Source organism: Haemorhous mexicanus, chromosome 18, assembly GCF_027477595.1.
Source record: "Haemorhous mexicanus isolate bHaeMex1 chromosome 18, bHaeMex1.pri, whole genome shotgun sequence".
In the NCBI taxonomy this organism is placed as follows: domain Eukaryota; kingdom Metazoa; phylum Chordata; class Aves; order Passeriformes; family Fringillidae; genus Haemorhous; species Haemorhous mexicanus.
In genome coordinates, this window is record NC_082358.1 from 891618 (window position 1) to 917520 (window position 25903).

The window sequence follows — 25903 nt, forward strand, 5'->3', positions numbered from 1 at the left end:
CCTCCTGAGGAGGAAGCCCTGAATCCCACCGGGTGACAGACAAGAGGGTGTGACTGTGCCACAGAGGGGATGGGTCTCTGAAGCAGTGCCCCAGGCTGACCCCCCACTCTTGCTGTGGCCACACAGCCCAGGTTGGGACAAGACATGGCTGTCACAGCTGCTGGCCTGCTCCCCACCACAGGTCCTGCACACCTTCACAGAGCCACTCAAGGGGCAAGGATGAGGCCAGGAGAAGTTTATTGAGGAATGGTGACTGTGCTGTCTCCAGCACTGCCAGAGTCAGCCCTGGGGGCAGAGGCTGCCTGGGCTTGCTCAGTCCTAAAGTGCCACTGCTCTTGCAGCTTCCTTTTCCCTGTGGGGCCCTGCCGTGCCCGGCTGTGCCAAGTGCCCTCCTCCTGGGGCAGCTCTGGCTCATCCCAGCCGGGTGGTTTGGGGTTGGGCTTGGGGTTAGGGTTAGGGTTAGTTGTGCTATGCCATTGTGGGCCCATGCACACACTCTGGGCTCCCCAGCCACGTGGCAGCGACGCTGCAGGCCTGAGACCCCGCTGCTGTTTTTTCCAATCCCGCTGCCCCCACCGGCTGTTCTTTCCCCGTAAAATCAGGATATTATTGGGAACAGGTGAAAGGAGGAGGGGCTGAGGCTGGTAGCATCCCGCAGGCTCTGCGGGTGCTGTCAGGGAGCAGCTGTGCTCGAGACATCAGTCCAAAGAATCTCCTCTCCTGCACCTTTTACTTGGGTGTCTTTGTCGGGGTCAGGCCAGACCCCACATTTCCAGATCCTGGATGCAGAACTCCTCCCGGTGTGATAGGGTCTCGTTGTCGAAAGTCTCGCAGGGCTGGCTGCCCCCGTGGTGCAGGTCCCCGTCCAGCCACAGCCCAAACCTTCCGCTGCGAATGTGCCAAGAGCACGGTCAGCTGCGACCTGCCTCCTCCATGGCTGGGGGACCTCCCACGCCACCTCCCGGGCGGCCAGCGACCTCCGGTCCTCACTCTCTGTTCCCCAAAACGGACATGAGACGGGACAAGCAGCTGGCCCAGGTCTGCCACCGTGCCTGCAGGCAGGGAAGGGGCAGGGAGCGGGCAGGGAGCGGGCTGGGAACTGGCAGCCCTTCCAGCAGGCAGTAGGGTTAGGGAATGAAAGGCCCAGTGCTGCTGGACAACCAGTGCCAGTGTTTTGGGGTTCAAACCATCACCACGTGCTTGGACCCAGCTCCAAGGGCAGCCTGGGTTCCTGTCGTGGCTCTGATGGCCATCGGGGCTTGGGCCCTCCGAGCCGCTGAAGTTGCCGGTGCAGTTCCTACCTGCCCCCACCGACCATCAGCAGATTCACATCCCCTTTCACAAAGAAGTCGTTCCTGCCCGTCCACCTGAACACCTGTACGGGGACAGCACACAGAGGGGACCGTGGGCTTGGGCAGTGTCCCCATTCCTGTTCCTGTCCTGCGAGGACCAGCTGGGGGCTGCTGAGCCAAGCTGGCTCTGCTCGGGCACCTCCGTGTTCCACGTCTCCTGGCCGAGCCTGTGGTTCGGATCCATCCCTGCCAACAGCCCTGTGAGCCCTGCCAGGGCACAGCTGCCACCACTTACGCCCGGTCACATGCACAGCGGTGCCCGACATGGCTGCCTCCACACTCTGTCAGCCCAGAGCTGGGCTGAGGCCGCCCTGCCGTGTGGAGGGAAGCCGGTGACACCCAGCTGGGCAGGGTCCCCTTCCCTGAGCTTCCCTCCCCGCACACTGCCTGGGATTCGCCTTCTCCCCCCCGCCCTGGACAAACCCGGGGGCTGCTGCCTGCAGGGTCCCCCGGCTGCCGTCCCCACGTCCGGCCAAGAGCAGCCCCGTCAACCCCCGATCCCCCCAGCACCGCGGGGACCCCCAGGCATGGCCCGGCACTCGGGACATGGCCAGCCCCGCCCCGGGGTGCCCCTCGGCGGGCAGCCTGCAGCCGCACCTTCAGCTCGGGGCAGAAGGAGAAGAGGAAGGTCTCCCCCGTGCCGTAGAAGCCGCTGCTGCTGCGAATGGCGGTGGCGGAGAAGGCACCGAAAGCCTGGGGAAGCAGAAGGGGGAGACTCGCGGGGCGGCGTTCAGAGGGGCCCCCCCGCGCCGGGACGCGTCCCCGTCCTGCCAAGGGATCGAGGAGGTGCCCGAGCCCGTGTGACACGGGGCAGCCGGGCTGGGGAGGGCACGGCCGTACCTGCGCCTCCGTGTCCCTGATGAGCAGCAGGGCCGGGGAGTCCGGCCGGGCCCCGCTCCGGTACAGCGTCCGCAGGCTGAAGCCGTCCCGCCCGGTCGAGTAGAGCAGGTGCCAGGGCTGCTGCGTCAGCCGCGGGGGCAGCTGGGGGCCCAGCTGGGGCACAGTGGCCTCAGTCGGTGCCGACCGGCTGAGCATCCTCCCCTTGCCCCAGCAAAAACCTGAGATCTCATCGAGAGCCCTCCCGAGAAGAGGACCACACATCACCCGAGCATCCTTCCGAGAGCTGCTTCCAAACACCCACCCCTTCAACACATTCCCAAAGCGTCCTCACCCTGCAAACCCTTCTGAGATGGCTCCCCAAGCATCCTTCTCCCAAGAGGTGACTGAGGTGACCGTCCCCAGGCACAGGGGAATGTCACCCATCTGGCCTTACAGTGGACAATTCCTGGAAGTACAGTGCTCAAGGGTACGGGGCAGACGAGCAGGGTGGGGTCCCTGTGCAGGCGGGGGTGCCTCACCTCCTCGATCTCCCTGTCCCGCAGGATGCTGCTGGGTGTGCTCAGCACCAGCCTGCACGGCTCCTCCTCCTCGGCCGCTGCCGGGGCTCCCTCCCAGCCCCGCTGTCCCTCTCCAGCTGGGTCCTCGCATCCCATGGGCAGCTCCTCATCCTTGTCGGGCTGGGGACAGCAGGAGATGAGCATCCTGCTGGCCTGAGAGAGCAGCAGCTCCCGAACCCGCCCAGCGTGGGGTGCCTCCCGACCTCTGTCCAGGGGCTGGGAGAAGGGGAATGGGCACCAGGCTGAGCCTGCAGCCCAGCTCCCGGCAGCCCTCTGCTCCCCACAGCCCTGGCGCCATGCCGTGCCGTGCCGTGCCGTGCCATGCCATGCCATGCCATACCGTGCAGTGCCGTGCCGTGGCACCCCGCCAGGCCGTGCCACCGCTGCACACGAAACTTCAAGGGTGTATGGCCACCCGAGGGGGAGGAAGCGGTGGAGGAGGAGAAGGAAGTGAAGGCAGGGAAGGCTTCTACAGCTGCAGCCCCGTAGAAGGGGTGAAGCCTTGCCTTTTCCCTCTTTGCTCATGGCCAGGCTGACCTCGCAGCGTGGAAGGGGTCGGGGATGTGCCGCGGTCCTGATGGCCGCTAGTGACAAGTGTCTCAGCCAGCCACATGTTCAGGATGGCTGATGGTGGGTGCAGCCCATGCCCAAGGGCGGGTGGGCAGCAATTCCCTGCCCACCACCCTGAGGGGGCAAGAGGGAAGAGCGAGTGCGGCCCCGGGGCGCAGGAGCTCTGCCCCCGGCGTGCCTGGATCCTCGGGAGGCAGCGGGCTGCAGGGGCAGGTCCCGCTGTGCCCATCACCCCCCGCACCTGCCCAGCCGCTCCCGCTCCCCAGAGCAGCCCCCCTCTGTCTGTCCAGCCTGATGGGTGCCTCCCAGCGCAGCTGCAGAGCTCCTTCCTCGCTGCCGTGTGGGCCCCTCCCACGATGGACCTACCAGGAGCCGGTAGCCGCATCGGAGCCCCCTCATTGCAGGTGCTTCTGGGGTGCCGGGACTGTGCCGCCGGGGAGCCCTGGCCACCGCCCCGGGGTTAATGTTCAGCCGCGCCGGCCCCTCCCTGGCCAAGGTGCCTGACAGGGCTCGTGCGAGTGCCAGCGCTCTGTCCCTGCTCCTGGGGTCCGGAACGTGTCTGCCCTGCATGCTCCTGGAGTGAATGGGCGGGCATCGCCCTGCACACAGGTGCGTGCTGGCCGGTGGCTGTCACCTCTTTTGCGCCCCGGCTGTCACCCGGAACCAAGCAGAGAGCCCCCAGGCCAGAGGCTGCCCTTGTTTTGGCATCGCCGGGGCAGCCCGTGCAGAGTTGCTCTTTGCAACAAAAATGTTGCAATGGTTGTGGCAACCGTCAGCACCTGTGTGGTGGGGTGACCATGCCTGGACACCAGGCACCCGCTAAAGCCTCTCTTACTGCCCTCCACAGCTGGGCAGGGCTGAGAAAATACAGCAAAATGTTCATGAGTTAAGGACTGGATGCGATCCCTCACCAAATACTTTCAGGGCAAAACATACTTTAATTAGAGATAGTAACTGAATGTATTACTAACAAAATCCAAGCAGGATAATGAGAAGTAAAATAAGACCTTAAAAACACCTTCCCCACACATCCCTCCTTCCCAGCTCTGCCTCCACCCCTTCTGCAGTGCAGGGAGATGTGGAATAGGGGTTATGATCAGTTCATCACCTGTTGTTTCTGCTGTTGCCCAGGGAAAAAAGGAGTTGGAGTCCTTCCCCTGCTCTGGCATGGGCTCCTCCAGGGGCTGCAGGTGGATCTCTGCACCCCCAGGCCCTCCACAGGTTGCAAGGGCACAGCTGCCTCCCCATGGGCTTCCCCATAGAACCCCAAGGGAATCTTAGCTCCAGCTCCTGAAGCAGCTCCAGCCCCTTCTCCTGCCCTGCCCTGGGTGTGTGTAGGACCGTTCCTCTCACGTATTTTCACTCTGCTCTTCTCCAAGTGCAATTACATCTGTGCAGGAACTTTTTTCTTCTACTTAAATCCCTGATCACCACCATCTGTGCTGTGCTGGGCCTTGGCCAGCAGTGGCCCCATCCTGGAGCCATCTGGAGTTGGCTCTGCAAGACACAGGGGAAGTTTCTGGCAGCTTCTTACAGAAGCCACTCCTCTAGCCACCCCACTACCAAAACCTGAACACACAAACCCAGTACAGGAGGCCCTGGAGGCAAATGACCCTCACTCTGAGGGAGCCAGCATGGGACTGGTAGCTGAGGGAGGGAGCTGCTGGCTGAGGCACCTGCCAGCCTCAGGTGCCTCTGGAGAAGCCCCTGCAGACCAGGGAAGCGGTGCAGCACCCCTTCTCACTGATGACACCCCCAAACCACTCAGCCTGGCTGTGAGCCTCCATTTATGCCAATTCAGGACTTCCTGTGTGCCTTGCTTGGTGGCATGATAGCCTTGATCTTGATGCCTAGCCCTGGGCCCACTGCAAGCATTTTTGGGTTGTTCCTCATCTCCTCAGCAGGCCCACTGCAGACCTGGTGGGTGTCTGCTGTGTTGTCCCCACCAGCCTTAGATAGCAGTGGGAGTCTGGGGGTTCCTGGTGCCTGGCATTTGGTCACTGGCAACACTTGGTGGGGACCAGGCAGTTCCGGTGGCCCCAAAAATGTCCTCTGGGACCCTGGTCAGGAGCCAGGACAGGGCTCCCAGTCCCTGCCTGAGTTGCCTTAGCATGGCAATCCCTGTCCCTGCCCCATCTCTGCTCCTGGCCCCACCCTTCTACGCCCCTGACCCTGATTCTGTCCCTGACCTTAACGCTGTCTCTTTACCCCTTCATTCCCCCTGCCCTTGCCCCTACCTCTGCCCTTTCCTCTTCCCTACCCTTGACCCTGGCCCTGCTGTCTCTGCCCTCGCTCCTCCCCTGCCCCAGTGCTGACCCCACCACCTTCCTCAGGACTGCTCGAGTCCAAATTTCGGACTTACTCCTCCAGGACACGCAGACGGGCCCAGCCCCAGCACCAAAGGCAGCTCTGCACAGGACAGGGCGTTGCCTGCAGCCGCCTCACCTTCCCACAGCCGGGCTGCTCCAGCCCGCCCCACAGACCCGCTTTATTTTTTGTCACTTGTTTCTCCCCCACCCCCCCAACCCGTGTTTGCTTTCAGATCCCCTCCCACCTCCTCCCTGTGACTCTCAGTGGCTCCCACACCACCCTCACCCTCCAGCCCCACAGGCAGAGCACACGAGGTGTCCAAAACTCGCACAATTTATTTCGCTCCCGCCGGGCCCGCCCCAGGTCGGGCGCGGCTCCACCCCCAAAGCGCTGACAGAAATGCAGTAAGGCAAAAGTTTGAATTGTCCGGAAAGAAAGATCTCTTTACACACCTGCCTGGGCACATCCATCTATCACCTGCTCGGTACCAGGTGCGGTTTGGTCTCCGTGTCACATTCCCAACCCTGCGGCTGTCCCGCGGGAGCAGGGGTGATGCCGGAGGCAGCTGTCACACTCTGGTCACTGCATCCCAGTGCCACCCACAGCCAGCAGAGCTGGTGGCTTCACCGGAGTCACATTCAAGGGGCAGCAGCAGCAGCTCCAAGGTGAGCAGGTCTGAGTACAGAGAGGAGTGGGGAGGACCAGGGGATCTGATTGAAGGGAGCCCCCGTGCACAGCCTTGAGCCCAGCACTGACTGGCACGGGAGTGACACAGACAAGTGCACATCCAGTAGTGATAAGCAGCTGTGGAACAACTCCCTAACAGCAGTGGCTGAGACTCCTCCTGGATCTGGTCTGGTGCCTTACAGGGAGATTGTGACACCTCCTGGTCTCAGCTGCTGCCCCAAGTGATCACAGCAGCACACCGTGAGCCCAGCACTGCCAGGCTTTGTCACCCAACAGAAACTGGGAGCAGTGGGAGTCCATCTCCTCAGAAGTATTCCCTCTGAGACCTGCAATGCCTCTGTGCAGCTCCTGGCACGGCTGTGTTGCTCCAATGGGATAGAGCAGTTACCTGGTACCCATCTTGCTCCTGATCCAATCCCAATTCTGGTTCCTACTTGTGTTTGAGTGCTGAGGTTACCAGGTGTGGCAGCAGCTCCAGCTGCTGTCCAAGGTCATCGTCCTTGGTTACCCAACCCTTTCACAGCACCCACTGTGACTGAGCACATGGGATTCTTCCAGATCCCTCAACAGCAGAACCACCAAGAAATGGAATCTGCAGCCAGGATTGGGGCACCAGGTACCCAGAGACTGCCTCTTGCCAAGCAGGAGTGTTACTGGTCAAAGCAGTGAAGGGGAAGATCCCCAGAGAAGCGAACATCTCCAAGAAGCAGTGGTGGAGAACAGTTCATGGTCTGAGCTGCAGTCTTGGGTTTAGCTCAGACACTCCTGCTCTTGCTGGACTGCCCAGAGCTGATGGCTGAGGTTGAAGTGAGAAGCACAGCTGAGGGGGGAGGCACTGCAGCTCTGACAGTCTGTGCTGAGCCTGCAGCTCAGGGGGTTATTCCCAGAACCTCAGCCCTTTCTTTCTGTAGGCGTCGTTCCCAAAGCCAGACCTCCTTCAGGGAACCTTCCCCACCCACCCCATGTAGCCCAAGCTTTGCATGTTCCTCGGAGTGGCCCATGTCCCAGGAAATGGTGGTACAGTCCTTATTTCAAAACCAGCATGGCCTCTGTCCCGTCCTGCCTCGTCAGGTGGAGCCCGTGGGTGAGGTAGTACTCCCGCCGGAGGAAGGCATAGAAATAATCCGAGATGAGCAGGATCTGTGGAGTGAGATGTTCACACACATCAGTGCTGCTTCAGAGCAAGGAATAAAGAGGGACACGTGTTGGTGACAGAGCCTGGCAGGGGTTAAGCAGCTCCTGGGCTGTTCAGCACATGCTGTGGGAGGAGTCACTGTGACCTTGGGAACACCTTGTCCATCCCCTTGCCGTGTTAAGCCAAGGGAGACTCATAGACAGTAGCTCCATAAACTGGCCAAAATGTATGACAGTGGCAGGTCCAGCTGTGCCACAGCTGCACAGGCATCTCAGCTGCACCCACAGGACTCCTTCTATCCAAGTGTAGTCCCAGAATCACAGGGTCATTTTAGCTGGAAAAGACCTCTGAAATCACCAAGTCCAACCTTTGACTGATCCCTCACCGTGTCACCCATCCCAGAGCACTGAGTGCCACACCCAGGCATTCCCTGGACACCTCCAGGGGTGGGACTCCACCACCTCCCTGGGCAGCCCCTTCCAATGCCTGACCATATTTTCTGTGAAAAAATTCCTCCTAACGTCCAACCTGAACCTCCCCTGGCACAGCTTGAGGCTGTTTCCTCTCATCCAGTCCCTGTTCCCTGGGAGCAGAGTCTGATCCCCCAGCTGCACCCTCCAGTCGGAGTTGCAGAGTGAGAAGGTCCCCCCTGAGCCTCCTTTTCTCCTGGCTGAGCCCCCCCAGCTCTCTCACCGGTCCTGGGGCTCAGTTCCCTTCTCTGGACATGTTCCAGCCCTGTAATATCCTTCCTGAACAGAGATGCCCAGAACTGGACACAACACTTGAGGTGCCTCACCAGTGCCCAGGAGAGGTGACAGACAGTGCCCTGGTCCTGCTGCCACCCCATGGCTGGTACAGGTCAGGTGTCATTGGCCTCTTGTCCACCTGGGCACACCGCCAGGGCCTTTCCAGCCCTAGGCCAGGACACCTTTGGCTGTACTGAGGCACATGGTGGGACTGTTCCCACACCTGGGGGCCTTGAGATGGCAGGAATGGGTGACAGTGGATTCTCTAAAGTTGCAGCCTTGGGAAGCTGCCACTGCTGGGACAGACTGGGCTGTGGCAGGGACCTGCTGGCTCAGTAGCGCCATTTGTCACTTAGCCTCTTGCAGTGTGACCTTCCCACAGGACTGTTGCCCTCCTCCATCTGAACAGAAGCAGGTAACTAGAGTGGAAAACTTCTTCAGTGCCAGCCCGAGCTGGTAGTTATTGTCCTCATGTCCTAGTGCAGATGCCACTTTAAGCATCCCTTTGGCACTATGTCACCTGAAGTACACAGCAGTGCTAAGGGCACAGAGGGAGGTACAGTCAGAGCCTGCCTGGGTTACTGTGCAATACAGCACAGAAAATCACAGCAGCTGCTGCAGAGGCTCAATGACAGGAGAGGAGGGGATGGAGGAGCAGGTGCAGAGCAGGGGAAAGAGAAACAGGGCTGCAGACTGCTGAGGTCAGGGGAGAAAGTGTGAAGGAGAATAGACTCAGGGAGAGGGTCAGCCCAAACAGCCATGATCTGCTTTCTTTGCTGCACTGCTGACAGCCTCTCTCAGTGCAGGTGGTTTTACCTTTACCTAAGCTTCTGTGCAGATATCTAAATGAGAAAAGAAAGAGCTGAGGTGGGGAAGAGGGCTAGGTCTTTCTCACAAGGAAATCAGACAAGAGACTTGCTGTCTGCATTTACACAGAGCACAAGACCTTGCAGGACCTGCTATGACTTTCTCAGGTAGGAAATAAAACCCTCTTAGAATATCAACACTTGCTATAAAGTTTTACTATTCCTTTCATTCCTTAATATCACCTGTAATGAATCACTCCCAGTTTCCTATCAGCCCCTCTTAGCAGAATCTCTACTCTCCCTCTCAACCTGTGCAGTCTCTTTTGGTTGTACCAAGTAAGTGTTTTCCCTGTTAATCAAGGGTAAGAGTAGGTGATTTTTTGCCCCTGGCCAAAGCTTTCCCCTGGCTTTAGGAGAAGCAGACAAGTATAAATGGCTGAGGCACATTCAAACTAAAGGCAGCTTCAACATGAAATGAACGTTCTGCTCACCCACATGTCACACTGCCCCAGGGCTCAGGTACATGACAAGCAGCACAGAGAAGAGAAAGGACTTAAAAAAGGTTGTAGCACCTCTGTACAGAATTCCACCCTTCAAGGGTGCTAAGCTCTGCTTTTCCTAAGGCCAGTGGAAGTCATGCATCCAGAATGGCCTCAGGAAAGGCAGGGAGAGCAAGTCCTGGCATCACTGGGACCCTGCACATGCTGCCACGTCTCAGAAAAACTGGTGCCATGTCCTTGAGCATGGGCAGGTCTCATTTGCCTGTTTTCTGGCCCCACTGCTACTGCCCTGAGGTTCTTCCATTTCCCCTCTTAGCTCTCCTTCTCCATTCACTTGTGCTTGATCCTGCCATACTGGGATGCTTTTCCTTGGCCATCAGCAACAGAGCACAGAACCTGCAGTCAGCTGGTTTGGATTGTTAAACCACCACTCACACCACAAGAACTCTTTCCCAGTAGTGTACCAGGGGTTGGGGAACAGGGAGAATCCAGGAGGAGGGCCAGGAAGCTGCTATGCAGGACCACACAGGATGCAGAGAGCTAGCCCCATCCTGCAGGATTCACTGCTGCTGACAGGCCACCCCATCCAGCAGCCTGCCCACAGTGCAGCTTCATTTGCCTCACTCTACTGACCTGCCCTATGTTGAAAGTCAACGTGATGGCATAGTAAAAATTGGAGTTGGCACTTCCTGCATAAATCCATAGATGCCACAGAACAGGGAACAGGAAGGAGCAGAAAATGAGCACACATGACAGGATGAAGATGTTCCGGAGGACTGTAAAAGAAAACCAGCTGTTAAAATGATGTATTACTGAGCAGTCATGGTCACACAACCAGCAATGGTATTTAGGGTGTGCAGGGGGTGAGAGGAACTTGCCAAGACATACTTTCCTCCAATAACTTTCCACAGGTTGCTTTAGTAACTTCCTGGATAGTGGTTATAAGAAATCCACTATGTTTCCCTTCAAAATAAGTACGTCTGCCTTTGTTGCAGTGTGAAATCCCCATTTGTAGCTCTTTCCTTCTAGACCCTGCTTCTAAACACTCTTTCTTGAATGACCTTGGCTTTTTGGTATCTACACTACAGTAACCAGCAGCCTGCCAAGGGGCCTTGCCAGCAGCACCCCAGTTTGGAAAACAGAGCAGTTTCATCCCTTGCCTCATCAAGCTAATGACAAAGGAAAAAATAAATCTGTGGTTTATAGGACAAGATACTTTACTGGGAGGTGGCAAGGAAATGAAAGCACCATAAAAGGAAAAAAACTCATACAGGCCAAATGCACTGACAGACACACGACATGGGGAGGTGCAAGAACCCAGCAGTCTGCCTGAGTATGTGTCAGGTGGACAAAAACCAAGCACAACTTTGTCTAAAAGAGCTGGGAACTACCAGGCCAGGCAGAGGTTTTGTTTTCTGTGAAGTGCTTATGCCTGTCCTTTGGTAGCAGCGCTGTAATCCATCCTGACACTTGTGCTGCTGTGCCTGGCTGCAGCTCAGCCCATGTCCGCCACCCTGCAGTTGAGGGCAGATGATGTTTTGGGAGCATTGTTGCATCCAAACCTCTTCCTACCTATTTTAAAATTCTTGTTCAGAAGGTCTGTTCACACACTGCAGGGTGGGAGCCTTTGACAGATGATTGTCCCTCTCCCTGAATGTTTGGAATGTGAAACTGAACAATGTTGAGCATGGCCTTTCAGAAGCTCATCATCTGCTACAGCTGTGATGTGCTCAAGGCCAGCCTGGGGATTCCTGCCCTGTTTCATCACAGCTGCTGTGAGCTCAGCTCTCCTGAATCTGAAACCCACGGAGCAGATGGTCTCCAGGTCTCCTGATTATGTCTGCCACACCAGGCAGGTGAGCTGTCCATGAACATACTTGGCCTGGCTTGGAGAGGGCTGCAGTGAAAGGACTGGACAATCTGGCAGGGCTGGTCAAAGCAGTTGGTTTAAGCAAGAAACACTGGAAAAACACAACACTTCCAAATCTCCCATGGAAGCAGGTTCTATAGACTGATCCTGAGAATCCACAGGAAGCTCTCTGTGATTTCAGGAGCTAAAGAGGGTCTCTTTGAAACATTTAAGAAAGTCTGGACAACTGCTTAAGTAACTCAGTTACTTTCACTCTAAGCAAACAAGCAGATACAAAACAAAGCACAACTGCAAGATTCAGCAATTTAAGGCTGGGGGACTCGCCAAATGCAGGAGCACTGTTCAAATTACAGAGCCTTAAATGGGAGTGAAGCATCTGGAGGATGCAGGACTGCAAAAGTTCTTACAAAAAATATAATCTTCAGAACAAGTTGGAGAGAGGGGGAAGATAAAGTACAAATGAATATTCTCCCCTTGACCAATTTCAACCCAAGTCCTAAAGACATGCTAGGGACTGTATCACCAGAGGAAAAAAAACCTCCAAAATTCAGCCTCCTTCTAGACACCCCATGGAGGCCATGAGAGCCTATGAACATGGGTCTGTTTTGGTTTAGTGGTGACCATTTGATTTAATTATTTAGCAGGCCCTTTTACATTCCAGATAAATAATCATCAAGCACAAAGGACTTACATCTGTAAAGATGGCTCCAGACTGGAAGGAAGGCCATGTACAGTGCAACGTCTCCCACGGTGGGATAGGACTTGAAGATAGAAATGATGGCGAGCTGGACAAACAGGAAGAATACAGGGTGTTCCCTGGAAAGGAAAACAAAGGCTAAGAGGATGCAGTAGGGCCTTTGGAAACTGCAAATGAATATCAGCAAGGGCATAGATGTGCTGCAGGACAAGCTCAAAGAGGGTCCTGCAGCCCTGTTCTCTCCAGACTAGGCTCTGAATGCTGGGTGGGGTGGATGGAGCTGCCCTGCAGAGCAGCAGGGTCAGTGGAGGCACATCTGCCACAGCCATCACCCAGCAACCTCAGTGCATATTTACACCTGCACTGTGCTTCCCAGCTCTGCCTTATTCACCAGAAGCTACTAGCACCTGCCCTTTGATGGTAATTTGGAGAAGCCCAAAGCCCACAGTTATCCCTCTGGTACACCTGATCGATGCAGTGCAAGCTCACTGAGAATCCAGGTGTGTTAATGGGTGTTTTTATCAGAAAGAAGTCAATGAAGTCAGACAGAAAAGTCCCCAAGTTTCCACATTTTTTCTGACAATGAAGAGCTGATAATTCCAGCCAGTTCTTGCTTTCTGACTGCAGTGCATTATGGTGGCACTTGCACAGCCTCCATTTCTGCTGCCTCTGTTGATGCTTGCAACAGAGGTCCACTGCAGAGCCCAACTCACTCTATTTAAGAGGAACTGAAACTGAAGAGCTGAAACTATGGGAAATGAGGAGGATAAGCCCTCCTAAAAATCTTTTTCAGGCTCGTAGGTCAAGATATCCAACTTCAGCCTTAGAAGCATCCACTGGATAACTTAAGAGTAAAAAAAAAGTGGTAAAGAAACACATTCATACTTACTTTAACTTTATTGCCAAAGGAATGGTGTAGAAGAACACATTGATTTGAAACACACATACAAAGAAAAGACTGAAGTGTTCAAACATCTCTGCAAAGAAGTACCAGAAAAGGCCAATATTGGGTGTCAGGTCTGGAACAGAAAGGCTGAAATTTGAAAAGAAAGTCGTGGTAAATTTTTGAATGGTTGTTCTTCCATGCCCTGCTTCTGCTGCATTAATTAATCATTGCATGCTACTGGATGTAGGTCCTAAATTGTAAATCCACAAAAGAGAAACCAAATGGATGAAAATATGGAGAGCAGGTTGAAATCCTGCTGAGGAATCTTTCCTGATGTCACAGTAGGATTTAAACCATTCTCAAGCAGACACTTACCCAGAGAGGAATATCTCACAGCCATGGTACCTCAACAACCAAATCCAATTCCAATCACTCAGTGGAAAACAGCTCCTGTCTAATTTTTGCTATTATTTATTTAACAGAAGCTGGAGATGGCTAATGGCTGCTTTCCTCCACATATTCTTTTTTTTTATTGCATTGCCAGTAAATCACAGACCACAAACTTCCTGGGTCAAGCACACTTCTGTGTGTGATGGGCAAGAAACAATCTGTGTGGGCAGGGTGGGGCCAAACAGAAAACCATCAGTAAGAATCCTTATACTTACATAAACCCATAAACAGATGGGATAAAATCCCAGGAGTTGAGCAGGAAGAAGGAGAGGCAGATGATCACCACCAGGCTGCATAGGTACAGGGATGCATACTGCATGGTGTAGAGCCAGAAACTTTTGCTTTTCAGTTTGATTGGTATGAACTGGCGCTGAAAGAGAAACAGAAGCACCTCAGCAGGGGGAGAGCCACAAAAAAGCATGAGCGTTCAGAACATCATTTTAAATTGATGAAAGAAAGCATCAAACGTTGGCACTATGACATTTGAAGGAGCAGCTTTCAAGCACAATTTGCTCGTTGTTCTTCCCTCTAAGTCACACTCATAGCATGCACTCCCAGAGGTGTGTTTGAAAATACAGTAGCAAAGCTGGTCGTTTCTGCTTGCAGTGAGTCCCTCGTGGGAACACACACACAGGTGTAAGATTTACACCCCTCCTCACAGCTACACTGGTACCTCACATGTTTGCAATACTGCACTGGTGCCTGTCTTCTTCTGCATGACCCCACTTGATCACCTGTTCTGGCTGAATGGTACCTTCTTCGATATTTTTTCTTCCTCTCCTGAGAAACTGATGTCTGTTTCTGACAGCCATCCCAAAATCTTATGTGTGAACACAGAGGCAAAAAATTTGATTGTGCTTTAGTTATGTCTGTCTCTTCAGTCAGTGAATTACCCAGGCTGGCTCTTAGAATTCTTCCAATGACCTCTTGTTCAATATGTTGCTGAAGAAAAAGGGGGTGACCAAATCCCTGCTCCAGAACCCCCACCCTGTGGCACCACCACCTGGCCTGGCACTCCTGCTCTGCTGAAATCAGGGCAAGAGGACACCCACCGAGTACCTGAGCACAAAGGAGCCCCACTGAAAGCTGGCATCCTCAGACAAAGTCCTGACACTGCCACATGTCCTCATCACATGACAGGGATATCTCGCTCCACCAGGTCTCCTGACTGCCTCTGTACACACAGGGGCCAACACCTTTGGGAATTGCTCAGCACTCTGCAGCTCCAGGTCAGTAATGTGGCTTTTCCATTTGGCCCTGGGGTTTGCAGTGACAGGAGATGTGCAGAGAACCTGCCCTGGCTGCTGTGGCCCCTGGGTTTTCTCAGTTGCAGTGGGTTTAATGTCACTTGCGGGGACAATGTAAGCAACATTACCAGAAATTTTGGCAGGACATATTAAAAAGCGCAGGAGAAAAGTGATTTAATTCTGTACAAAGAAAGCAGGAAAGTTCATTTACAAATTTAGATAAAAGGACACACACTGGCATGACTGTGTTTAAAAGTTGCAAATTAGGCAATCACATATCAAAGCACTTATTGTATTTGTGTTGTATTATTGTTTGTGATTTCACAGTACAATGCTTGCACTTCACTCCCAATTTACTTTGACTAAAGTTAAAAGAGAACAAACAAGGCTAAAATATTCAAGCTACAAATTCTCCTAAAATTCATCAAACTGAAAAAGCAACACTGACTCCACAGTCCTTCTCCTGTAAAGACTAATAATAATAAAATTTCTGAAAAAAAGTAAGAGACATTCATGTTAGAACAAGAAAATTAATTAGAACTGACTCCCATTCTGTCTGGAAACTCAGAGATTTGAGACCAGGCTAATTAAGTAAAGATAAGGTAAAAGCATCACCCATCAAAGCAACAAAAAAAGACTGGTGAAATGCACAGCAGCAGCATTCAGAATTGTAAGAATTTAAAATACTAAACATTATCACAAGGTGATCTGTGAAGTGAGCTGAGCCTCTGCCGGCATCATAGCCTCACCTTACTGCCAAAGCAGGATAAAATCAGCAAGGGTAGCCCTGGTGGGATTCAGGGTCTTGATAATGGAGAGGGAGAAGGAACAACCAGCCTCTTGCCAGAACATGCCTTTTGCCATTAGACCCCAAACCAGTATTTCTGAACTTCTCTGTGTCTGAGCCCCTCATTGCTGCTCACACGACACAGAGAACAGCACTTATTTTGGGCCAGCTAAACACCACGCAGTTCTGTAGACTTCCTGCTCCCTTCTCTCCAAACACAGGCTTTCCCATTCAGGGTTCAAACTTGCCATGGCTTGAGGAGAGTCACTTTTTCTGAAACTCTGCACTTGTCTGACTCCCCTCCTCAGGACTTTCCCTGCCCAGCTACAAGAAGGCAACAGGTACCAAGAGTTAGAAATCACCTACCTGTAGAAGGTAAAGCAGTGCTGGAGCAAACAGAGTGAGAGGGTAGAGTGACTGGTATGTTGCTAAGGCCAGGAACACAGCACTGAGGAAGGCACTACCTGCAAAGAAAAAAAATGTTTATAAGGAACTTTAAGTATAAACAGCCATACAGACAGGAAGTCCAAATGGGAAGAAACTCATAACCCTCTGGAGGGTATTCACAAGTATCAGGACACCCCTTAAAGGAGTTTTTAGCAGAATGTATCCTGCAGGGTGTCCTCTTGTTAACGACATTTTGAAGGGATAATGACTCATTCCATAGGAACAAACCACTGGCTGGCTTGTATCTCCTGTCATTCCTACACAGAAAGAGATTCATACAATTCGTCTGTATAAAGCCCACACTGGCTGCTGTTAATGCATGGGAATGCATTCCCTGAAGTTATATCTGTATGTAAGAACTGCCATCCTGGGCTTGCTGGATAACCTCATGACCAGAATGTGTTGCAGCCTCAGCAAAGCTGTGTGCAAGACAGCAAGCAAAGTCTGCACTGAAGGAGTGGAGTAGCATTAGCTCTGCTTTATTGATACCAAAACTGAGGCATATAAAGGATTGGCACAACTTTTCCAAGTGATTTTGTAAGTACACATGTCTTTATTGAGGCAGCTTTATTTGAGGTGTCTCAGTGTTGAGCACTCACATTTCTCAACTAGTAACAGAAATATTCTCAGCCAATAACAGAAATAATGTCTAAAAGATCTCAGGTTAAACAATAAAAAATGAAAGCACCCAGTGCAGTAGCCTGGTTACAGCTACAGACTCAGTGGAACTCCTCTGTAAAAATAGAGCTCAGACAGCAAGAGCCCTGACCTAGGGAACTGATCCAGCTGTGACTCTGCTGACAGCAAACACTCAAAGAGCTCCTCTCTGCTTCCTCCTTTGAAAGGGAAAATACAGGGTTACCTGGTGATGAGCCTCCCCTCTCTTCAACTACAGTCTCCTGACAGAAACCTCTCTATCCTGTATTTTATCCAGTGTTCAGTTCTGCACAGATCTAAATAAGTGATTCCCAGAAATCACAGTCATAACCTGATATTCTCTTTGCCCACTTAAACTCCAGAATGCCACACTCCCAGTCAGGGACAAACCACGAGACAGTTTTGTCAATGACCAAAGTTTTTGCCTCAGGGTATCAGTGAACAGTTAAAAATCAGTTTAACTAAATAGACCACACTTGGTTGCTATTGCAAATGTTTTTATATTAAAACATCTCCTGACTCACTGACTCAGTTAGCCAAAAATTATAGGAAAACTGTCTTTAGATAAAAACTATCAGGTTGGTGTTTTTGTTTTTTGTTTTTGTTTTTTTGTTTGTTTTTTGGGTTTTTTTGTTTGTTTGTTTGTTTGTTTGTTTGTTTGTTTTTTTTGCAGTGCCTGGGTCTGGGCCCTGCTAGAGACAAAAGATCAGATTGACCTTTCCTCTGATCCAGCAGAGAACTCCTTAAAACTTAGGTGACTATTACAAATGACATAGGCTAAAAGATTTTAGCACTGGGGAGTCAAAAAAACCAGAAAGCTGGCATTATGCAGAAAATGAATGAAACAGTGATTCTGACATAATCTACTTCACTGGGCTGTTTGGGGTCTTTGGTTGCTGCTTCTGCTTCCCCAAAGGTTAATTAGTTCATTTCAAACCATGTTTACAACTGTGAGTGAAAGCCAAATAATAGCTGCAGGCAAATGTCTGCTTTTGAATAAAAGTTCAAGGATAAGCTTTGAAAATAAATTTTGTATGACATTTAAGTGCATATTCACATACAAAAGAAGAGCAACAGAGCTCTCCTGTTCTGCAACACACATACATGTTTCTTCCTGAATAGAAAACTATTTGAAGCCAAACAGGAAAAGGAGTCAGTTTTTAGCATAAACTCTTGGGTACACTGAGGTGAAAGTAAGTCTTCACTTGACTATAAAGTCTTTTGATGTCACAAATTCATGTAGAACTTTCACCTTCTTTCAGTCCTGTCTGTGCCATGTTTCACTGAGACGTTTGTAGCAATCCTATCTGTAAAGCTCCCCCTGGATTTATTTTTTGCTACATTTCTAATCTTTCTAAAAAGTCATAAAGAACCTCTTTTTCTTCACTGAGTTACCTTTTATTGTAGCTAAAATGAAGAATGCAATGACAGAGTTGTTGATGGCGCAGGTGGACTTTGCTACACAAGACATCACAGTGTAGGGGTTTAACAGGTAGCTGAAAAAGAGCAAAGCTCAGGTTACATCCAAAGGAGCATCTAATTAAAGAAATGTTCAAAGAAAAAAAAGATGCACTTTGCCTTTTATTTTTGTTTATTTACATTTGATGGGATTCTCTCATCAGCAAATTAATTCAGCTGAACAGGTTCTTCAATCTGAAGCAAAAACCAGACCTTTGGATTGCAGACTTGGACACAGGGGCCACAGGGAGCCCACTACAGAAATGAGACATTGGGAAGAGGTCCAAAATGCAAGTTCTGGCCTAGAAAATGACTACCAAAAATGTTTCTGGCTTTGCAGAAGCATTATGCGTTTATTCAGTCAGATCTAGGATTATCTGGTCCAAAGGAAACTTTTTCTGCTACTCACACCTACTACTTCAGAAGACGAATGAGGAGAAAATGTGATGGAAAAAAATCTGAGACATAAGCAGAGTTTCCCATAACCCAGCCTCCTCCTGTGGCAGAGCAAGCCTTTACCTTCACCATGGCACTATCTGAGCACAAAACCAGCCAGCTATGCAAGACTGACACATTTTAACTGGAATTACAGAAAAACTCTTAACTTTACATTCCAGAATTCAGCCACATTTTAGTTAGTAAGCATGCCAGCTCCTTTTGGAAATAAGAATTACAATAATCTCATTTAAGTAGGTTCAGAGCAAAGAAAAAGTTTGGAGGACTACCAATACAGTAAGTACAACAATGTAATGATCAGCCTTGCCAATAACTAAATTACTCAGCAGAGTCAGTAGACAGGGCTGATGATTTCCTAATTCTCTCTTAATATTTTCCTATGTCTCTACGCCCCAGTCTGTCTTTTTCAGTGTTTCCAGAAGGCAGCCTACAGCAAGGACAGGTACAATTTAATGCCAGCTTTGCTGCGGCAATGTACAAAGCAGTCTGCAATTTACCCACTTTATCCTTCTGGCCATTGGGACTGTGCCATTTAAAAAATTCATATGAAAATAAGAAAAAATGGCAATTTATCTAATGGAGAACTCTTTCTGATACAGATCAATTTGGATAATTTCTTTGTGTCAAAATATCAATTTTTGAAAAATCTGTAACAGTAGGCACCTTGGTTATATATTAGTTGAAGCCTTCTGAAATAAAAAAAAAGTTTAGTATATAGAAGAACACCAAGACATGAAATTAATAAAATGACAACATGAAAACATCTTTTAACTGTTATAAGCAACTTGGGATATTTTAAGTGTGAAATTTGGGATATTCAAGTTGTGATATTCAGCACATATTCAGATGTTTTGTCCAGCTGTGGGAAAATTCTCCTAACTTTTCTGAAAAGACACCATTTGGAAGGCATAGGATCAATTTTGATAACATTATCATACAGGCAACATAAATGGGAATGTGATCTGTGCTGACTCAACATTCTTGTTACCCAGATAATGACCTTGCTGCTGAGCCCATCTCAAAGGGCCTTAGCGAATCTACTTGTTGGCAACAAGCACATGTAAATGCATCTGATTTTCATGGTCAAACTGAGTATTCAGGGCCAATAAGAAATACAGAATTTTTGCGGGAAAGAAATCTAATTTTTGCCAGTTTTGAAGGCCCAAATGAGACAAATAAACCCCAAAGGGATCTGAGGAACCAAAGCAGCCCACTGCAGCCTACAGGAGCAATACTTACAATAGTGCTACCTTGAGGGGGATGTAGTGCATCTCCATGGGTGTCTGGATGAGTTCAGCCACATCTGGTGCATATTTATCCAGTTCTATTAGGAGCTTCTGCTTTTTGAACTGAACAAGGGAGAATGATCAAAGACTGTCAGAACAGGAAAGCCATTATTGTGCACTACTTGTGTAATTCTATTTTATATTACTCAGCCTGGGGTTACTATGGGGTTTCTATGACTGTGGAGCATATTCAAGCCCCTGGTGCGAGCTAGAACTTATGTGAGGAGTGGTAGAAAATAAAAAACTCCTATTTTCCCCCAAATACTTAAAAACTGAAGTGAGAGTCAGGAGGAAGTAGATAATTTCTATTTGTTTAAACTTCCTTAATTACCTGTGTCTATGTCCTGACACAGCTACCAGTGAATTCACCACACTAGAGTCCAATACTCAATCTTCCTAACACTCTCTGCATCTCTAATGAAAAGCTAACTTAATAAATTCACTGTTCCACAAACAAGCCCTTGAAAACCCAAACCCCATACATATGCACTCTTTGCTGTTTTAAAGATGGATACTTCTAAGACAAATCTCTCTTCAATCTCTTTTGTTTTAGGAGGCTCTCTATGGAGACAAGAGAGAAATCTGAAATATGAACTGACTGAATTATGTTATGGTGAGACAGAAGGACAGAGATGCTAGCAGTAAATTCTCAATAACCAAAGTAACTCACATGTGGAATTCTTACATGCCTGCAGTTCTATCCTGGGTTATTTCCTTAACCTCAAAGTCAGAGGACAGGGAACAAGGTCATAGCCTGGTGGGAGACCACAGAGATGCTGTAGAAAATGTAGTCCCCTGCTGATGTTGATATCTACTCCCCACCCCTCTGGAACTGTAAAGAGCACAGCACTGCTTACACAAAATATTCTTTGAGAGCTGGGAGGAGTCACTCACCTCCAAATACACATCTTTATAATCTGAAGGGAGAGAGCAGTATTTGATGTCAGACGCTCACAAGAATCATCTATGTCACCTCAGAACTGCTGGAAGTTTTCACTCCTTCCTTTACACATTTCTAGACTGTGTATTACCTCATGCTTGTGTAAAAGAAACCCTTTCCAAGGTAGAACACCCAGGCTGAAGAAGACTGTACACTCCTGTGATCACCACTCAGTGTGTAGCTGCACTGTAATAGTGCCACAACAGAATTTAAAATGCCTCAGTTGTCTGCCACATTCAGTCCTGTTTGCTTATCATTAAAATATGACCAGTTTTACTGCAACAAGAACTTGACACCACATCCTCTGGCACATCTTTTCTTTGGCCCAAGATAATTATATCTGCTGGGAAAAGAGGACCAGCAACACTGGGAAGTCAGCTTACCACAACTTTGTTGAAGTCCTGGATTGCCAAGTAAAGGGCAACAGCAGTTAGCACATCAGTTATCTAAAAAAGCAAGGGACAGACTGATTGTAAGCAAAACAAACAAATGGAGAAAAATATACTGGTGAGCATTTAACAGGAGCTGACTCAGTTCAGGGGAACAAAACACAAGCTTTAAAAATCCTGAAAGGCTGATTTGTACAGTGCTCTCACACACCATTTCACCTTGAAGACATGAGTTGTATAAGAATATTTATATTCACAAAACAAGAGAATGGGAAATTGAGAGGAAAGAAATTGTTCATGGAGAGCAGCACAGGAGAGTAAGAGAGAACCACTGGTGTAGTAAGAGCACAGCAACACTAGGGCAGTGCCCAGCTAGCTGAACCCACCTGGCCACCAGGGTAGCATAACAGTGCCTTGAGCTGCCCCAGACTGCCCAGGCAGCAGCACAGGACACATGGCATTGGCTCTGCACAAGCCCTGCCTGGCAGGGACCTGGGCACAGAGGCTCCACTGGGTGCTGTGTGCAGCCAGCTTCAGCATCTCTGTCCTTCTGAATTGTGCAGAAGAACTCTGAGAACAATTTACAAGAGACATTTGGGGGATGAAGCCATTTGTACTCCTTGCACGTCTGGAGTTTGGTAGACAGAAACAGCAGCATAGGCATTAGACTGGGGGGACACAGTATTTTATTACCTGGAAGAGATAACCTTTGAAATTTGAGACAAAATGACACCTTCCTGTTTCTGTGTGGGGATACTTATCTAAGCAAGAACTCACAAAAAGGAAGGAATATGTGTGGACACCCAGAGCAGCGGGAATATTTCTCTGTCTGCTCTGGGATGCCCTGACCCCCAGGGGAGCACTGACTTTGACCTTCATTCATGGAGAGCTTCCCAGACTTCAAGATAGACTGGAATCCACAAAAGTGTGAAACAGATAGAGAGCAGTGTAGGTGTGTCACTTGGTGAGAAATTGAGGTTTTGGGATTTTTAGTATGCTGTGGATGGAAGCAAGATGGAGGGCACAGGGTGTTGTCCCAGGTTTCTTCTTCATGCTGCTTCTTCCTTCTTCTCCATGGGTCTGAGTGGCATTTTGTCATTGGGCAGAAAAGTCTGCATGCATTGCGGGCTCTGTGGGATCAATTATTGGCTTAAAAGGGAAAATAATCCAGTGTCAGCTCTTAATTTGATAGTTTAGCCTTAAAAGACCTTGGATCAAGAGATTGTTGGCCATTTTGTGCCTTCTAATAAAAAGCTGCTGAACTCCCAGCAGTGAGGCTGTTTTACTGTAAGAAATAATAAACACCTGAGTGTGAACATGAACTACTGTCTCAAGTGCCTTCAATCCAGAGCCAGAGAAACCAACAACTGGGACCCCCACAAATATGTACAAGAAGGGGAAAGCCTGAATGTGGGTTTGTGCAGGCAAAGCTGCCTTTCTAATTAACTGAGCTCAGCAGGAATTTGAGCTACAGGGAGGCTGAAGGACTGAAAAAGAAAGCCACACTCAGCATTTCCCTGAATGGGACCTTTCAGGAGAAGCTTTCCATGAGCACTTACCATGAATACCAGTTCAGCATATTCAATTAGGAAGTGAAAGAGATAGATTATCAGCGGGGTCTGAAAGAGCAAAAGAGAAATCCATATCAAATACTGTCCAGATAAAATACTGGTGATTTGATCAGACAAACTACCAGAGTTCTACTAGACACTGCCAAAGGTAATTTCCTTTGGTCTATACTCCAACACTGGTATTTCAGTGCAAAGTGATTAATCAAAGCACACTTACTGGTCTTTTTCCATGCAAAGTCCTCAATGCACTTTATAAAAGACACCATCAGCTCTGAAAATTGTATTCTACCCCAACTTTTCAATTCTACTACAACAGTGGTAGACTTACAATAGAAAGCATACAAAGACCAGCTTTAGACAGTAATTTTTTTTATAGAAAATTTATTTTTCAGACTGTCTGCGGGTACTTTTGAAAGATTTCCTATATAGCTGGATCCCCTGCTGTTTAGAAGTGTCTTTTATAATGCAAAAAAAAGAAAGCATGTTAAAAACATAAGGCTATAGGATTACAATCCTATCATTCTCTTACTCTTAAGAGTTTTTCCCTTTTAAGGTAAGAGGAAAAGTATGTTTCTGAACTATTCCCATCACACAAAAGCTTAGTTTGAAAGGACTATATTTACATGCTGCAAATTCAGCCTTCCTAGTGAGAAAAAAAAAAAAATTTCTTTTAAAAAAGTTTAAAAATAATGTGATAGTCTAAATAAGCATGGGGGATTATTTCACAGTCTGGGAGAAATTCTGTCTAAAGAAATAGAATTTCTTGAAAAGAATCCAGTTTTCAGAGGATACCAAGTCCCTGCTTCACTCCAGGCAACACAATGTATGAGTGTACCCTCATGTCAGTAAGGGCATTCAAAGACACAAAACCCCACAGGTGCTTAAGTGCTTTTGCAGGAACAAGGTGTTTTCAAGATGAGAAATAAATAAACTGCATGCTTGTGCTAGTATTAGAATTTCTGCAAATGCAGAGACTCCAGGTGCTGATACCTTGTAAATCCTACCAGACTAACAGTGACACTGTCCCTGCTCCAGCTTGTGCTGACAGGAACAGCTGGATGTGAACAGAGTATTTGACTATTACAGAGTTCCCCTGTCTCAGAGTTTCTTCATGCACTAACAAATATGACACTGCCTGTTCCTGCACAGGGAATTCACTGGGATGATCTGAATTTCCTTGTGCTAGTCACTGTGTAACCACTGCTCAGGCAAACCATACAACATCAGGTTCTCGGCAGTGTCTGGGACAAAACAGGCCCCAGCCTTCTCCAGACCCTGAGCAGCCAAACTAAGACCCCTGCTGCTGAAATATCACGTTTAAAACCCAGCATGCAAACCAACCAACCTCATGAAAAATAGCTCCAGAGTATGGCGAGACCCCTAAATCCAGCAGAGCTAATCCTTCGACCACTGAAACAGACAAAACACCTGCATTAGAACCCCGGAATGTGGGAAGTGAGAGATCCCCTGAGGGTAAAACTGCAGTTTCAAAATACTGACACTCTAAGAATATCACCCATAGAATGGGTGAAACCATACCTCCCAGAGCCAACAGCCAGCCAGAGCAGATTCACCCCAGCTCCGTGCACGTTCCTGTGTGGGCACTCATCACCTACTTATTTGTTTCAGCTAAAAATGTTCTAGATGAAATCTTTTGCATCTAACTCTATTTAAATCACATGCATGATATCGCCTCCTTTTGAGTGACTATTAAGTGACACGTGGCATCTATGCTAGAGAAATACTTAATTCCAAGAGGATAGCCACAACATAATATAGAACTTGAACTGTTTTGCCTCATTAGATGTAGAGAGGCCTCAAACGTCCAAAATCACAAGGGAAGAACAGAAATGAACACATATTGCCAGGCAAAGCTAAAAGCTTTATCTCTTGTTGAAACTTCCTGACATTTTATAGCCTTAATTCAGCTCCTTTGTGCTCATGGCATTACAGCTTGCCTTGCAATGCATGTGTGTGCTTTTCCATGGAATCTCCACCCTCCTGAGCGCAGAGGTTCCCTGGGACTGAGCAGTATGAAGTGAAAGAAGCTAAGGGAAATGGCTCATTTGTTCAGAGGGAAACAGGCAGGACACTGCAGGAAAACAGTGGTGCTCAGTTCAGTGATACAGAAATATTTCTGTTAGAAATAGAAATCTACTAGAAATAGATTCTGGCTGCCATCAACTTCCTGTATGGTGACAGCCTAGACCTTTCAAGATAATCCCACTTTTCCCCTTTACTACCTTGATGCTCTAAAGTGGTATTTAGAAAGACTCAATAGCACAGGAAGCATGAAGTGCTATATACCTTGGAGCAGAGGCCTCAGGTCATCAAATACACTTGTACTTTTGACCTTTATTACTTCTGGCCACACTTTTCCACCGCAAAACTGCAAATAATTTTACCTGCATGACAACTGGATACCAAAGGGACGTCTTCAAAATAAATTAAGGTTCCTAAGGCTCATATGACACACAGCTGAACATCACTGAAAAGCCCCGCTCACCAAGGACCTCATTCAGCCTTCCGAAGAAAATCTGAATCGCCGGTAACGTGTGGGGACACCAGCTGACCAAGGGCAGTGAGCTGGGGTCCGTGCAAGGCACTCTCACCGCGACACCGTGTCCGTGCAGGGACAGCGGAGCCGAGGCCGATGGAGCCCCGCGCTCTGGGCTGGACGGGTCGCGCCCGTTCGTGCACATGTGTGACACCACCGGTGTCCCGGCCAGCTGTGAACCGCGACGCCCCGGCTCCAGCCCCGGCCTCTGCCTCCAGCCGCACCGGCTCCCAGGGACTCCTCCAGGGCACAGCTGCTCAGGGCCCTTTCGTGCAGCTCCGGTTCGGGCCCGGGCGAGCACGGCCCGGCCCTGCCCGGAGCGCAGCCGGGCGCCCTCACCGCGGGGCCGCTTCTACCCCGCCACCCGGCTGGGATCAGGCCCTGCTCGCCCGGCTCGGGCGTCCCGCCGCCCTGGCTCCTCCGCGCCGCCCCCGCGGGGCTCGGCCCGGCCAGCAGCGCCCCGGCCCGGGCTCGCCGAGCCTCACCTCGCTTCCAGGCGTTTAGCGGGGACGCCACCTCGACCCGCTCGGCGATGAAGACGGCGAGGCTGGAGCGGTAGAGCGCGGCGCGCACCGTCACGGCCGCCAGCACCACCAGCACCAAGGGGGCCGCCATCCCGGCGCGCGCTCCTCCGCTGCCGCCGGCTGTAGTTCCCGGGCAGCGCTGGGGAGCACGCCACCAATGAACCGGCCCGCCCGGGCA

General features: G+C 50.0%; 2 protein-coding genes across 5 annotated transcripts; both read right to left on the reverse strand.

Annotated features, from left to right (window-relative positions):
- Positions 1-220: 220 nt before the first annotated feature.
- TLDC2 (TBC/LysM-associated domain containing 2) lies at positions 221-3192 on the reverse strand. 2 transcript variants are annotated; one of them, XM_059862785.1, is made up of 6 exons: positions 3090-3192; positions 2711-2869; positions 2193-2345; positions 1950-2045; positions 1302-1375; positions 221-1052 (listed from the first exon to the last, which is right to left on the reverse strand). In XM_059862785.1, exons 2-6 carry the CDS (start codon positions 2843-2845, stop codon positions 674-676), a joined length of 837 nt encoding a protein of 278 aa, XP_059718768.1. In that variant the 5' UTR covers positions 2846-2869; positions 3090-3192; the 3' UTR covers positions 221-673. The 2 variants fall into 2 exon arrangements, with proteins under 2 accessions (XP_059718768.1, XP_059718769.1); XM_059862786.1 differs by lacking the exon at positions 3090-3192 and having other exon boundaries at positions 221-888; positions 2711-3082.
- A 2754-nt stretch (positions 3193-5946) lies between these two features.
- On the reverse strand, positions 5947-25873 carry PIGU (phosphatidylinositol glycan anchor biosynthesis class U). Of its 3 annotated transcripts, none has more exons than XM_059862888.1 (12): positions 25687-25873; positions 23990-24054; positions 22633-22692; positions 21068-21130; positions 19698-19807; positions 17940-18040; positions 15807-15904; positions 13622-13776; positions 12960-13103; positions 12065-12189; positions 10137-10279; positions 5947-7456 (listed from the first exon to the last, which is right to left on the reverse strand). In XM_059862888.1, the coding sequence occupies exons 1-12, from the start codon at positions 25814-25816 to the stop codon at positions 7343-7345; spliced, it is 1308 nt and encodes a 435-aa protein (XP_059718871.1). In that variant the 5' UTR covers positions 25817-25873; the 3' UTR covers positions 5947-7342. The 3 variants fall into 3 exon arrangements, with proteins under 3 accessions (XP_059718871.1, XP_059718872.1, XP_059718873.1); XM_059862889.1 differs by lacking the exon at positions 25687-25873 and adding an exon at positions 25050-25360; XM_059862890.1 differs by lacking the exon at positions 23990-24054 and having other exon boundaries at positions 25687-25822.
- Positions 25874-25903: the final 30 nt, after the last annotated feature.